Here is a 14,249-nt window from a genome sequence, read left to right as displayed (position 1 = left end):
CAAGTTGTAGCATTAGGGTGGACAACATGCATGTTAGCTCATGGCTTACGTTGAAAGAAACTTGATTGTAATAAAACCCCATTTCGTTCAGTTTACACATAAATATCTTCTTTCATGGAAACCCCATTTCATTGTGCTAAGTTAAGTTTTTGATCTATAATGTTTTTTCATTGTTAACTGATCTTACCAAAAGCATGCATTGATGTTTGTACTACCATTGAGAGACGATCGATTTCCGAGGCTTAAGAGTGTTGACTGTTGAGTCAGTGCCTCCTAATACCCTTAATAATGCTTGCAAAAAATGTGGTTTTCCTTAATTGAATGTTCTCCTTCGGTTTCTTGATTTCCTAAAACGTTGCTAATGTAAATTAGTCACGTGGCATTCGTGTAAAACCGATTGTTACGCTATGGATTGCTCCCTTATTGTAGACCACTCTTTAAGAAGAGTATACAGCTTGGGGCAGCGGAGAAAGGAAAGTCAAAAGGATAATGGAATCATTATATCAAACATGATTGAGGGGTTCACGTTAATCCTTTGCTTCTTTTGCGCGTCGTAAGCCGAATCTACAGCCTATAACAGGGGTGGCTGTTCTTTCCCAATGCTTAATAACTACCACAGTGTTTAATTAAAATCAATTTCAAAACATTGGTTTCTCTATCTGATCCTCTTGTAATGAAGTAACAAAGTAAAACTTTTGGAAAGCATGCTTGAGTTGGGTGCACCTTGTTGGAAACAATAAGATGCCCCATGTTTACATTTATAAGGAATCAACATGGTTGACTTTTTAGAGCACTTACTCCTCTCATACCATATGAAATTTTAAAAACAGAATTGAATTATGATGAACATTAATTGCTGTTTTACATTACTTGTTAATTTATAGTATATGAACGTGTCATCTGTTTTTTTTTTTTTTGAGAAGCAATTTTGTTAGCCTGGTTATGGGCAGGTCATTGCAAGTCTTTAACTAGGGTAACAGGGGACTTCCATGGCATAGAAGGACTGGTAACGGCAAAAAAAAAAAAAAACGTTACATGAATGTGCCCTTTAAATAAGAGGATTGGATTATGTCAAGTTATAGAATTGGATTAAATCAAATTACAGGTTAAGGTCCCATATAGTAATTCGAAAAATAACTTGTTGAAAGATTTTTTTTTCGTGCAAAACATTTTATTGAAAAATCTAATATTTATTGTCAATTGGCTAAATTGTCAAAAGTATTTTTTGTTATTTGAATCATCTTGTGAAAAATATTTTTTATTATCATTGATTTTCAATTTTTTATCATACGATCATCGAAATATCAATATTCATCAAATTTTCAAGACATTTAAAACTTCATTTTCAATATTAAAAATATCATCTATATATAAAAAAGTGACTAAAAACATACATATAAATAAAAATTATCATCTTATATAAATAATTTATTATTTTACAAAAATGTGTAATTAATTATTCTACTAATATTGTCATATGTAATAAAAGCATCCTACATTGTACGGTCCAACACCCATTCCCTAAACCACAAAGTATGACCAAGTTCTTTTCAAGTCATCACTTCTAACCATGAATGCCTTTAATTAAGTCTCATGTTCTCTTAAATAATCAAAGGCATAGATAAGAAAGTCTTGATCAAACCCTCCCATATTCATCCCCTGCTCAAAAACGGCGACATTATCAATTTTATCATTACTTATTTTTTTTACTATAAATGTAATTTTTTTAATTATCTTCATCTTTAAAAGTGAAATTACGCGAATGAGATCGTGGTAGTAAAATTCCCAAGTATGAAAACATTGTTTGCCTTCTTGTGACCTCTTCATCAACTTCCTCATCTAGGCCTACAAGCATTAGATCAGCTTTGGTGTTATCATCCTAATCGATATCAAAAACAATTTGGCAAAGCTCTCAAATGCTATGCCTTTCCCGACAATTAAGGTCATTTAATCATACATGTTAATCTCTTTGTTGATGAAAAGTTCATGCTTAGAACATGCTGGATCTACTTTATTACAATAAAAATAATTAATTTTCTATCACACAAAATTGTATGATAAAAGAATTGAGTAAGAAATATGTACAAATAATCATTTTGTCCTCATAAACTTGCTATCTTTAAGTTGTCATCCATACAACTTAAAAGCAAAACGACTCAGAGGATGGCACATCATCCATAACAGGAAAACGAATCAGAGAATGACACATCATCAACCCGTTAAATATGCGAATTTTTATTTAATTTTGTGAAAATGGTTAAAGAAAAGAGGGAAACGAAAAGACAATATGGCGGGAACCCACTTTCCAGAAACCCATAAAGTGTTAAGTCAAAAAAAAAAAAAAAAGAAAGAAAAATCCCGACGCTTCTGTTAACTTGGGGAAGTAATAGAACAAAGAAATTTCGGAAAGAAGAAGAAGTGAAGAAGCCACGATGCAGGCGAACGAATTTGATGGAAACGCGGCCTTTTCCGGCGGCGGATTCATGCCTTCTCAGGCCACGCAGACAGCCCCCGATCGTTCCTCCTTCTCTTCCTCCAAAGTATAAATCCCATTCTTTTAGGTTTTTTATTGAAGGTTTTCTTGTTTTCATTTCTTCTTCTTTTTTTTTTTAATTAGAGGTTATTCTTATAATAGTTCTTTGTTTTTTTGTGTTTTCAAATAATTAAATTTTAAGGTTTTGCCATGCTTTTCTTGGCGCTTTTGTTTATTTATTGCGTAATAAAACAAAAGAGCGAAGTGAGAATTTTGAAATTAAGTGGAGGCTTAAGTATTCTGTTTGATACTGAGAATTTTGCAAATTTTTTTTTAATTTTTAATTTAGGCTCATTTGTATTTGCTTATGTTACTTATTTTTTTCTATTTATATTTAATTCTTTAAAAATTTGTTAGAAAGCAAAAGTAAAATCATGTAGTACTAATTGTTAAATGATAAACAAATTATTAAATTGTAACAGCATTTATTGTTAGAACATCATTGTTTTAGCTAAAAGTAAAAACTAATTATATTTTTAACTTCTAATTCTTTGTAATTATTGTTTATTTTTGTATTAAAATGCAATTTTTTGGAAATAAAATTAACGATCAATTTGATTGTAGGGATTTTCCTCTTGCTTGAAATATCGATGTGATGTCTGCTTCTTTGTTTTTCTGTACTTCTCCTGAAGCAAACAGGTTTTGATTTTCTTTTTAAATTTTTTAGAATAGTGATGCGCGGTGCTTGATTCCACTTACAGTGAAGCAGTTGAAGGATCTCTCAAGAGGTGGAGAATCTGGAATTTCCATTGATGGTGTTGATGTCAACAATGTAGGCTTTGACTGCTTCATTGTTTTATTTTTTCTGCTTATTTCCCATGCATTATATATTTTAAATGGGTTTTGAATTTTAAATTTTTGGTTTTTAATTTTTTTAGATTGTGCTAGTGGGGATGGTATCCAAGATAGACAATGCTGTTTCAGATTGTACTTTCAGAGTTGATGATGGCACAGGATGGGTTGAATGCACCAAATGGTCAATTTTCTCTCCTTGCTTCTTTTTTTTCCTTTCAATTTTGTTTTTAAAACATTTTGTTGTTTGATAACTTCGTTTCCTGCTACTAAATGCTTTTTTCTTAATTCTGTAGGATACATGAACCTGTAGACTCAGCTGAAGTTGATGTGATCTCGTAAATTTTATCTCTCACTATTCTTCTAAGTTAATGTAGCTTAATCCGAGACATATATTTAATAGCTTTCATTGTTCAAGAAAACAAAAATACAACGGAGCTGTGTGCTGCCAGTGTATGGACTACTAGAATTTTTGTGGTGTTGAAAATATTTGGGCAAAACAAATGAAATCCTTGAAAGTAATAACACATACATGAAAACTCACTATGCCTCTGCTGGCATTTGAGGATATTTTCCCCCAAATGCCTTCATTTGGAAACACCTTTTTATGTGTCATGATATTCAGGTATTCTGTTCCATCTCAGGGTTGGAATGTATGTTCGTGTCTATGGCCAGTTAAAAAGCATCCAAAGTAGAAGGACCTTACACACCTTTTCCATTCGGTATGAGTTCAAATTTATTTTGTTTTCTACATTATGTTTCTTTTTATTTACCGTATTTTTCTAGCGGGGGAGAGGAAAAGTTCTTTGGGAGCTTTGTTGAACTCTTTTTTTTGGACATTTACATATCATTCTTTCAGATAAATACATTTAATAAGGTTTCATTTGTTTGATGCTTTTGCTATTTGTCTTTTATTTTCTTTTCTTTTTTTACCTTTTGCTTTCTATTCATTTTTTGCAATTAAAGCAACTAGCAAAAGCATTAACCAGATGAAGCCCAAGTGATCTTTGATGAATCTTACTTGGCATATTCTCTGTATTGTGTTTAGAAGATAAAAGTGGAGGAGGATAGATTATGGATTTTTTTGAATTCCTGCTTTGTGTTTTATTTGCCAAACTTGTTTATTATTCATGAATTTTAAATGACATAAGAATTAATTTTTTTGATAGGTGGGGTGAAGTAGATGGTTATTGATTTGTGCTATTTTTTGTAGCCTTTATCTTTCATTAGTGGGACAATGAATTTTGATGGTTGTAGAGTAATTTATTTGTTTCATAGGCAAGGCAACAGGCCTGACATGCTGGTTAGTTTCTTCAATTTTCATTGTTGTGTTGAGAGCCTTCTCTTTTGAGAGGTGATATAGGATAGAGTTGTGTGTGAATAACATGAAATGGCCCTAAATGCACCATGCTATGCCAAGCTGAAAGGCTGACCCTCAACCCAGCACTGTCTAGCTGCTATATAGTTATCTAGGCTATGCCTGGCATGCCAGAATATTGTAGTTTGCAGGCTGTGCCTGTCATGGCTTATATCATGTTGGGCCAGGCTGTGCCCCATGCTGCTTGGCAATTTGACACCTCTACTTGTATTTCTCTAATTCTTTTACCTTTTTAAGACTTATGTGAGCCTGAAATGATTGTGACTTGGTAAACTTTGACAAATCTTTATTTACATTTCCATATTGGCTAACTTTTGGGCAAATTGTCTTGCCGCAGAGAAAGCTGTGGGTTGAGGTGCAAATTTGTTACTATTCATTACTCATGAGTTGTCATTTTGTGAGGTCTACCTTCAAAATATTTCTAAGATCCTTCACCTTGCATTTTCCATTTGGCTGGGAACAAAGCTGAGTTGATTTTAGTTGTATAGTCTGTCACCTCCATCATTACCCCAGAGGAGCAACTTTCTATGATTAAACATTGGCACGTTGCTCCTTGACTTTTTATGGTCAAACTTTCTGTGATCATCGGTCTTTCTCCTGAGCTCTAATTTTTGGGCTCTCATTCGATAGCCCATACACGTGTTTACAATCATAGTGAGGTGTAAAGATGTTCCTGATAAAAAGGGTATACTTATTATCTTGTTTCTTTTAGATTGTACAATGACAGCATTGGTTTTCTTGGAGGAGTTAGATCCAGGCCTAGCAGACAGTCACAACTAGATATTACTGCTAGATCTGCTGTTATATTTTTCTTTGGCCTGTCACAGTTCGTAAGTTCTACGTTTAGGTTTTCCCGACATGATAGTGCAGCAAAGCTAAGGTTCACCAAGTTCCTCGATTGTTTCACAGTAGGTGGTCTTAACTTGAGTGTCAATTGTAACAAAGATATTCTGGGACTTTTGTTTTGATTCAGTACGAAACATTTTGACCTGGCTTTGATTGCAATAAAATCAACTTTACATAGTATTGATGCTTAAATAAACCACATAATGACCTTGTTTAAATGTATGGTTCTGTGTCTCAGTCTGCTAGGCTTAAAACATGCACCTCTATTTTCTCTTTCTTATTATTCATTTTCTCCCAATCAGGTGTGGTGTTATTTAAGTTACTCTTCTGAAGTTTAACATCACTGCTGCTGGTTTATACTTTGGTGGCTAGAAAAGACTTTATTAATGGTTTCCATGATATTACATGGCTTTCAAAATCATTTTAGAGAAATCAATCCAAATTCAGATATTTTCTTATTAAGTCTGTGGATAATATAGGGCAACACTTCCAGTCAGTTGCTTTATAAGCTAGTTATACCAAAAAAATCTGGGTCATGTGGAATTATAGAAGTCCATATTTAGATTATCCCATATTCTGAGAACGATGGAATGTCCTAGTGGGGTTGTCTCTTGGTTATGCTTTTGCCATTGTTACATCTATTATCACATGATGCATTTGTTCATGTAGATTTATTTGGCTATTGTACACTTGTACTTAAGAGTTCTAACTTTGACCTTTGGTGTGGCTTTCAGGCCTCTTACTGATTTTAATGAGATTGTAAACCACTTTGCTGAGTGTATATATGTTCATCTTTACAACACCAAGTTGCGGGTAAGAGTCCAAGTAAAAGATGCTCGAGTTTTACAAAAATGACATTCCAGCTTATTTGGATGTATAATGCTTATGCTTTTGTTGTTGGGCACTAAATTGCTTTATCTTGACTTTGTATGTATGCTGCAGGGTGGCGTGACCACTCAGTCTCAGGCGACAAATTTAGTTGGTGGTATGACCACTCAGCCTCAGGTGACAAATTCAATTGTAAGCAACCCGATAATGGGCTACCAAACTAACCTGTCAAACCAGGTGAAGGAACTGACTATTAGAGTACTTTGCTAAGTTCTTTCATTTAATTGATCTAGCGTTGGGCACAAGGCATCCTCTAGGTGCTAGAACCCTTAAATTGCCCAAGGCACAAGGTGCAAAAAAATTGCTTGACTGAGTGAACTAAGGTGCAATATATATAGTTGTGTGTGTGTGTGTGTAAATAAGCTTAAGATATGTAATTCTGATAATAAAATCTAAAGAGTGATCCATTTTTATCCTACAAAACATGCAAGTTTCCTTTTTCATTTTTTTGGCCAATATGTATGATTTCCTTATGGTTGCAGGTTTGTTGTTGAATACTCAAACATTGAGAAGTAGAGAGTTATTGTCCTTTTTTTTCTATTGAGGGCACAGCTAATCCAAAAAAAAAAGAAATGACAGAGTACAGCAATCAGGCGAGCCTTTTTGTGCTTACCGCCTTATAGAAAAGTGCACCTAGGTGCATCAGGGGTGCGCCTGACCAAATGTGCATAGCTTAAAAGTTCTGAGGTGCTTTTGTTGTTTGGCACGGTGCCTTTGCACCTATGCAAGTGCCATAACAAGACTGAATTGATTCCCTAACTTCATCAATTTTTCTTTTTGCAGTTCTCTGGCGAGTATAACACCGATGAACAACAGATCTTAGGTGTAAGTTCAATGGTCTTAAATTACTTGCGTCGACCAGCATGCCTGTGAGTTTCCTATGATATCCTTTAAACTCGAAATACTGTGTTTGGTGAGCGTGTTTGATTCAATTGATCTTCTATATTTCTTTGAATTGGGAATTGCATTAAACTGGATTTTGTAATGACCTAGACCATGCTGATGTGCACAGGCTGCTACTTTTTCGTGTGTTTGTGTTCATTGAAAAGGGGAAAGTTATCAATTACGTTATGAGCTAGTATAACTTATCTGGTTGGCCTATCCTAATAATAAATAAAAATAGAAATGACTTGTATGATAAAAAGGTACTTAATACAGTTCAATAGAAAATATTTCCAGCTTCTGGTCTTTATACACTTTAGTGCATAGTTTATAAGTTGGTGATTTAGCATGTGTAATAAACATTATTCATGTATCCCAAAAATAGCCCTCAGTAGGCATGTATCATGTATTCTAATACTGTTGAGTTGACAAGCTATTAGATTTGGCAGTGAAGACTAATACAGTGAATATACAGCTCCTCCTGGAAAAGAAACATCTAATTATGGGTTTTATTAACAGTGTTTAGATTTAAATGAACATGTTTAAGAAAATAATCAATTAATTTTCCATTCAAATTTTACTTCCCTTGATCAATGTGCTTGAGACCCGGCCTTTGGGCTTGGTTTTTTGTTCGGTCTTAGGTTCACTTTGTGGACCAAATAGTTCATTATTCATAGCAACATGCTACAAAGAGAGGAAGGGGAAGCTTGTGGTGAAACTGTGAAAGTCCTATCTAACTGACTGTTGGACTTGTGAAGAGGTCACTCTTATTTTCTTTTAGAATTTACCAAGAAATGAAAATGTCCCAAAGATGTAAGAGTATCCTCACCAATCATGGTGAAATTGTTGAAGACTGTAAGTTTCTGGATAAGTTGGGTTTGACTTTTGGCAGTTTTTGGTGAGATCTACTTTGATCAGTACTCATGGTAGAGTAGTTCCAAAGCATATTTGGGAACATCTATATATCATATTGTTCACGTTCTGGCCGAGCATTGTTACGTTTCACTTCTGTACTCATAGCCCCTTTATGTCCGCTTTTATTCACATCATGGTATCTGACAATTTCAGTGCATCTGAGACTGGGGTACGCTCTGATGTCGTGGCTCGAGAACTAAATATTTCGTTGGATAAAATCAGGTTCGTCACTATCCAAATTCTCTTTCACTCGTTGCTCATTTGTTCACACTAATTTAATTGTATCCATAACTTCTCAAACTGCAAAGGTTTGGCCTTTGACAGGACAACTTTAGAGTATCTTTCATCAGAGGGCCTCATTTACACAACCACTGACGACCATTACAAATTTACTGATGCCTGATGTACAGAGTAATGGCAATCAGCAGGGCCAAAACTTTAGTTACTCGTTAGTATTTCCCTCTCCTTTTGGTTATATATATATATATATATGATAGGAGCCTTGTGTGCATGTTGATATTAGAAAAGGTAATGCTTTTGCAAGGGAAACATATTGGTTTAGAAATTTGGATTTTTTATATTTGTAGAATTTAGAGTCTGTTCGGGGCGAGAAGCCTCCAACAGTACCTGCCCCTGCTATTGAACTGACCCTTACTTTGGGATGTAGATGATCTTTGCTTCGATGAGTTCCGTAGTAAATCCCTAACAGGCATTTTCCTTTTTGAAATTCTACCACCTTTACTACTTAATTAATCTTAATTAGTTTTAAGTACTTAATTCTATTAAGTATATTAAAAAGGAAAAGAGAAAATGATCATTAATGATATTAAAATTAAGTTGATATGTTACGTAATTTTATAAAATATTTCACATTTACAGGGCTAATAAAAATAATCGAAGTAAACGAAACTATTTTTATATCAAGTAATGATTATTATTAAAAGTTAATGATATCCAAATACATCTTTTATTACATTTGAGAAATAAAGCGAGAAAGATTTATTATATAATTATTATTCAAAAGAAAAAAAAAACACATGGAAGGAAAGTAAAATAAGTGTGGCTATTGTCATAAAAGCTGATATTCGATGGTACATATTGGGCACTCTATGTTTGTTGGGGGCACATCATAATATAAATCATAAAAGAGGAAGGTGCAAACTAAGAAATATGAAGAGTTAAGCCCCAAGCGTCATATCACATGATCCGCTACGGTACCACAGGTGGCACTGGCAGTGAGCAGATTACAGCGAGAGACTTCACCTTCTGAGTGAACCAAAGGACACCTCCACAGCCAGCCAATACATGTTAGTACCCTTTTTTTATCTTTTTGTTCTCCTTTTAAACCTCAATCAATATTACTTGAAGGTCAATAACCCGTGATGAAAATCCGATACACAGAATGTAGAAACAATTAAACTATTTGAGGTGAAGACAAAACATATATATATATATATATATATTTACATATACATACTAGTGTCTATCTCCAAAAGGAGAAAAGAAAAGATAGAAAAGGTGATGTGAGGGGCGATGACGAAGAAATAATTAAAAACAGAAGCAGCGAACGTGAGGATTACTTCGGCATTAATCATTATTTTAAGAGACAAGACAAGATTAGGGCCATGAATCAAGAAAGACTGCCCTTTTCTTTTAAACTAAATTCATATTATTACTTTTTATTCCTTTCTCAGGGTGTTTTGTCTTTGTTTTTGTATTGCATAGTAGGCGTCGCATTTTCTTCAAGCCTCATCCGGGTTTTGAGGTCACTGAGGAGCTCTTGTTGTTCACATATAGGATACCTAATCTTGTTTCTTTTGCTTTCTTCTTCAGTTTTCGGCTACTAACAATGACAGTTGGAACATGTTCCCTTTGTGGGGGTGGATGATGCCATCTTGTCTTCTTTTTTATACCTAACCTTAATTCCCATTTACTTCACATTTTCATAATTAATTGATCCAATATTCATTTAACAAAACATACATACAAGTGGCAAAGGAGAGGTCCTCAAACCTTGACATTTAACTTTATGTTACATTGTTTTCACTTTTCTTTTTAAGTTTCAGGAATATTAGAGTAAATTACATACCATTTTAGTCTCCCGTTTGTTGCTATACTTATATCATTATAACGAGATAAATCTTTTGTTTTAGTCATTTTGTGTAAGTTTGATGTTAAGTGTCGGTTGACGACATGTGTCTAAAACGTGATAGACACGTGTGAATTGTTGTGTACGTTAATTGGTTTATTTAAAGAAATTTTTTGTGTTTTTTTTTTTATAAAATTTCACATTAGAGAACTCTCATATTATATTTAAAAGAGTAAAAATAAAAAATTATTTAGTAAATAAATAGAAAGATAGAAATTATTAATTTATTTTAAATTATTATATTTAAAAAATTATCCAAAAATTTTTTCTTTTCTTCTTCAGTTATTTTATTATCCTTTTCCCACTTTTCAATTAGTTTTTCTTTCTTTTCCTTTTTCCTTTTTCTTTTTTCTTTTCTCTCTTATTCTTCCCTCCCTCCCTTATGGAACTTAATGCCAGTTGAACTCAATGCTAGACCTAATGGAAACACAGACAGATTACGTACCAACAAATTATTTTTTAAACTGTAAGGACCAAAATAGTATGCATCTCAAATTTTAAAGATCATGGGTGTGATCTACTCTTCAGATAAATATTACCTTTTGTACCAAAAACGAAATTAATTTTTAAAATTTTCATAAGCAGATTTATAAAATTTCAACATGTCCATTAAAAAAAATTAAGAAAATTAATAAAAAAATAAATGACTTGAACAGGAATTCGGTTGCCAAAAAGACCATTGGATTCTTCCACAAAGCCTCGGAAAACAAACCTCCCAATTATCGTAACTACAAGTCTCTCGCATGAACAAAATCTTCACCTACGGCCTAATGCTCCACATTCCCATCATCCTCCTCTTTTATTTCTACAAGTAAAGGCAAAAAACACATATGTATAATTTACTAAACGTGGAATCCCAAATCTTACTTGACCATATCCCTTCTGGCATACTTTATGTGCAAAAGAATTGATTGTATGCAAGGCTTTGGCCTGGGGCATGCATGCCACTGACACGTGCGAGTGCTTTTTTTTAAAAAAAATAATATTTATTTCTTTTTAATTTCACACGTGTCTCATAAGTGACATGCAAGCACGTGGTTGTCATTAATAAAGTTAATCTTTTGCAGTAACTTGGTCAGGTACAACACTCGATTCCATGCCTCCTCCCTTCCCATGCTAAAATTTATTTCGGGGTCCTTTTAGATGTTTGACCAAATAGCTACTCATTCAGTCTTCCATTAATTGTTAGATATTTCCATTAGTTGAGATTTGAGATTCAGTTTGGTTTTCAGTGAAAATCTATTGATTTGAGAACTATTCGATGATTTATTTTGTTTAAGTGATAAATATACTTAAAAAGATAAGAGTTTTTAGTAGGCAGAGATTTTTGGTGATTAAATAATAGGATTATTTAAATATGGGGTGTGACTTAGCTTTGGAATTAATAGAGAGATGTAATTTTTACGTGATCTCAATGTGAGAGATGAACAGTTTCATAGAGCTATAGAGATGTGAGAAATAATGGGAAACATACCAAGTTGCATGAGAGCACGGGTTTACACGGTCCAAAACATTAGTGAACATGGAAATTACGTTTCCTCCAAGGCTCGGATTTAGTGTTTGTTTTGAATATTTTATATTTTTTGTAATCTCTATATTTATAATAGATTTTTCTCTATCGTCCTTGGTTGTAAACAATGGGCACTGAGCCACGTTAAATATTGTCTTTTGTGTGTGGTTTAATTTTTATTGATGTCGTTGTTCAATATGTTTCTATTTGAAAATCTCAATATTTGTAGCATTTGAGTGAAGGGATTAATCATTGAACGTGACGAGTCACCCTTAATCTTTTATATCTAGCTGTGATTGGTTACTTAAATTGTATTTATCCTTTTTAATATCATTGTAAACTTTACATAAACTTATTAAAAAAGGTAGCTTTGGTATTCAAAATAGATCCGTTAAGGAGTGCGGTTACGAGAAGAAAAGGTATAAGCATCCCTATGATGCTATTTCGAAGAACAACATTTGTGTTATCTTTTTTCAGCTTTTATAAATGGTTCTTAATCTCATGAATCATAATTGGTCCTTCACTTTAATTTCCCTTAATATTTTTTTATTGTTTTCTTTTTATTCTGCTATTTAAATATTACATATTTCCCCAAGTTTTCCTAAATTTTGGTCGAATCTAAGGAAATTTCCCTTCAAGAACATTTAAGAAAGTCATTTACTCTCTTAAATAAGCTCCTTTGTTGAATTCATTTGGTGTTTATTTAGTCTTGTGTCTTTTTCTGCTTATTCATATTTTATTCCTTTTAACTTTTTATTTAAATATTGGAAATTTTTTTTCTAGATTTTCCCAATACTTCAATTAGATTTATTAAAATTCTCCTCACTTCAGCTCAACCTTAAAAGCTTGTGTAATAGTCAAGGTCGGTGTAACATCAAGGGTCAACGTATCACCAACATCTAGTAATGCTTATGGGTTGGTTACGGCTCTCACCGAGTCAAGTAGCAAGCATGATTGGATTCAGCATGGATGTCATTTTAGACCAAGACAACCCTCTAAGAATCCACCATAGCATCGATTGATTCCTTGTTTTTCAAGACACCAAGGGCATATGTGGATGATCAAATAAAGACATTGTATGAAGGAGAGGAGTACCTCATGTTGACTTCATATATTTTTGATGATAATAAAACATTTCTCATTCATTAATGTCTAACTTCATTATTTAGGTGTGCAAGATAAAGTTTATTCCCTCATGAAAATTAATGATTAAAAACAAGATCATATGATAGATAGGTTAATCAGTTAAAGAGTGAAAGGTGAAAAGAATTAGTGAAGCAAAGACTTGGGTAATTGATTATCGAACAACCTTAATCAATCAAGGAATGGATGGGTTATAAGTAAAAGTAAAACAAGAAAATTTTAATCAGGTTGTACTAGGCTTAACTAATTAAAAAGAAGCTGGGCAAAGGAAAATAGAGGTGTGTTAATCGATTAAGACATGAGATTGATCGGTTAGAGCACAAAACTTGAAGAACCTCCAAGCACCAAAATTTAAATTTGAAATAAGTCTAATCATTGAAAGGAGCCAAAATAAAGAAATTCAAATTTAAAATTTTTTTAATTGATTAGAGCTTGTGTTAATCGGTTAAGGCTGAAGGAAGTGAAGCTCCAATCAGTTAAAGAAATAGTTAGCTAATTAAAAGAAACCTGTTCAAGTAGAAAAGCCTGTAGACAAATATCTTTTAATTAGTTAATGTATAGTACACAGTAGCAAGATGGTGCAAGGTAGAGAAGTTGTAATCAGTTAGAGCTGCCTGTAACCAGTTAGCCGAACTTTGTTTGCTTTTTTGAATTTAAGCACTAGAGAACAAAATAATTGCTATAATGGCATCAGAGTTATCCCCAACAACTAAAGACTATCTCTAACAGAAAAATTTGACTTCTCAAGTATACAAGGAAGCTTCAACAGTTATAGAGAGGAGATTGAATTAAATGAGGGCCATTTTGAGCAATAAGCTAAATATCTTTCACTAAAAACACTTGATCTTCACTTCTACTTTAGAAAAAATGTTTGAGCTTACTTGTAATCTTTACAGATTTGTGAAGACTTCTAGTTGTACTACTTTTTCTTGGGTATTTAGAATATAAGAAGCACTCAAAAAGGTCATTGTAAGGGAATAGAGCTTGGGTTAAAAGCTTACCTTGTAAAAATTTAGTGAAAGCTGTAAATTCCACTAGTATAGGAAAGTTGAGTTGAAAATCTTTAATTCGGAGATCAAGGTAATGGCTGTAGGTTAAGAGGACCGAATCATTATAAATACTCTTGCATTGTCCACTTCTCTCTATCCTATCTTACTTCTTGTTTTGTAACTTTAATAAGATCTAGTCTTTTCTTTCATCTAATTGATTAAGA

At 33.2% G+C, this 14,249-nt stretch overlaps 1 protein-coding gene across 1 annotated transcript; it reads left to right on the top strand.

Annotated features, from left to right (window-relative positions):
- The first annotated feature begins 2,281 nt into the window (after window positions 1–2,281).
- RPA32B (Replication protein A, subunit RPA32) lies at window positions 2,282–8,938 on the top strand. The gene is made up of 10 exons (XM_021420757.1): window positions 2,282–2,540; window positions 3,201–3,305; window positions 3,412–3,509; window positions 3,622–3,663; window positions 3,970–4,047; window positions 6,284–6,362; window positions 6,492–6,614; window positions 7,221–7,306; window positions 8,388–8,456; window positions 8,559–8,938. Exons 1-10 carry the CDS (start codon window positions 2,433–2,435, stop codon window positions 8,635–8,637), a joined length of 867 nt encoding a protein of 288 aa, XP_021276432.1. The 5' UTR covers window positions 2,282–2,432; the 3' UTR covers window positions 8,638–8,938.
- The last annotated feature ends 5,311 nt before the right edge of the window (window positions 8,939–14,249 follow it).

This window comes from Theobroma umbraticum, unplaced genomic scaffold, assembly GCF_002168275.2.
Source record: "Theobroma umbraticum cultivar Fairchild unplaced genomic scaffold, ASM216827v3 scaffold_56.0, whole genome shotgun sequence".
NCBI lineage: Eukaryota > Viridiplantae > Streptophyta > Magnoliopsida > Malvales > Malvaceae > Theobroma > Theobroma umbraticum.
The sequence above is the reverse complement of the archived record's forward strand: the minus strand, read 5'-3'. Positions and strand labels throughout refer to the sequence as shown.

What these genes read in the sequence shown, in the direction of transcription:
- RPA32B (XM_021420757.1), top strand. Translation starts at nt 2,433, where the DNA reads ATGCAGGCGAACGAATTTGATGGAAACGCGGCCTTTTCCGGCGGCGGA. An exon ending in TTACACACCTTTTCCATTCG is followed by an intron (nt 4,048 to 6,283) that starts GTATGAGTTCAA and finishes TGTGGCTTTCAG; the next exon opens with GCCTCTTACTGATTTTAATG. An exon ending in AAACTAACCTGTCAAACCAG is followed by an intron (nt 6,615 to 7,220) that starts GTGAAGGAACTG and finishes TTCTTTTTGCAG; the next exon opens with TTCTCTGGCGAGTATAACAC.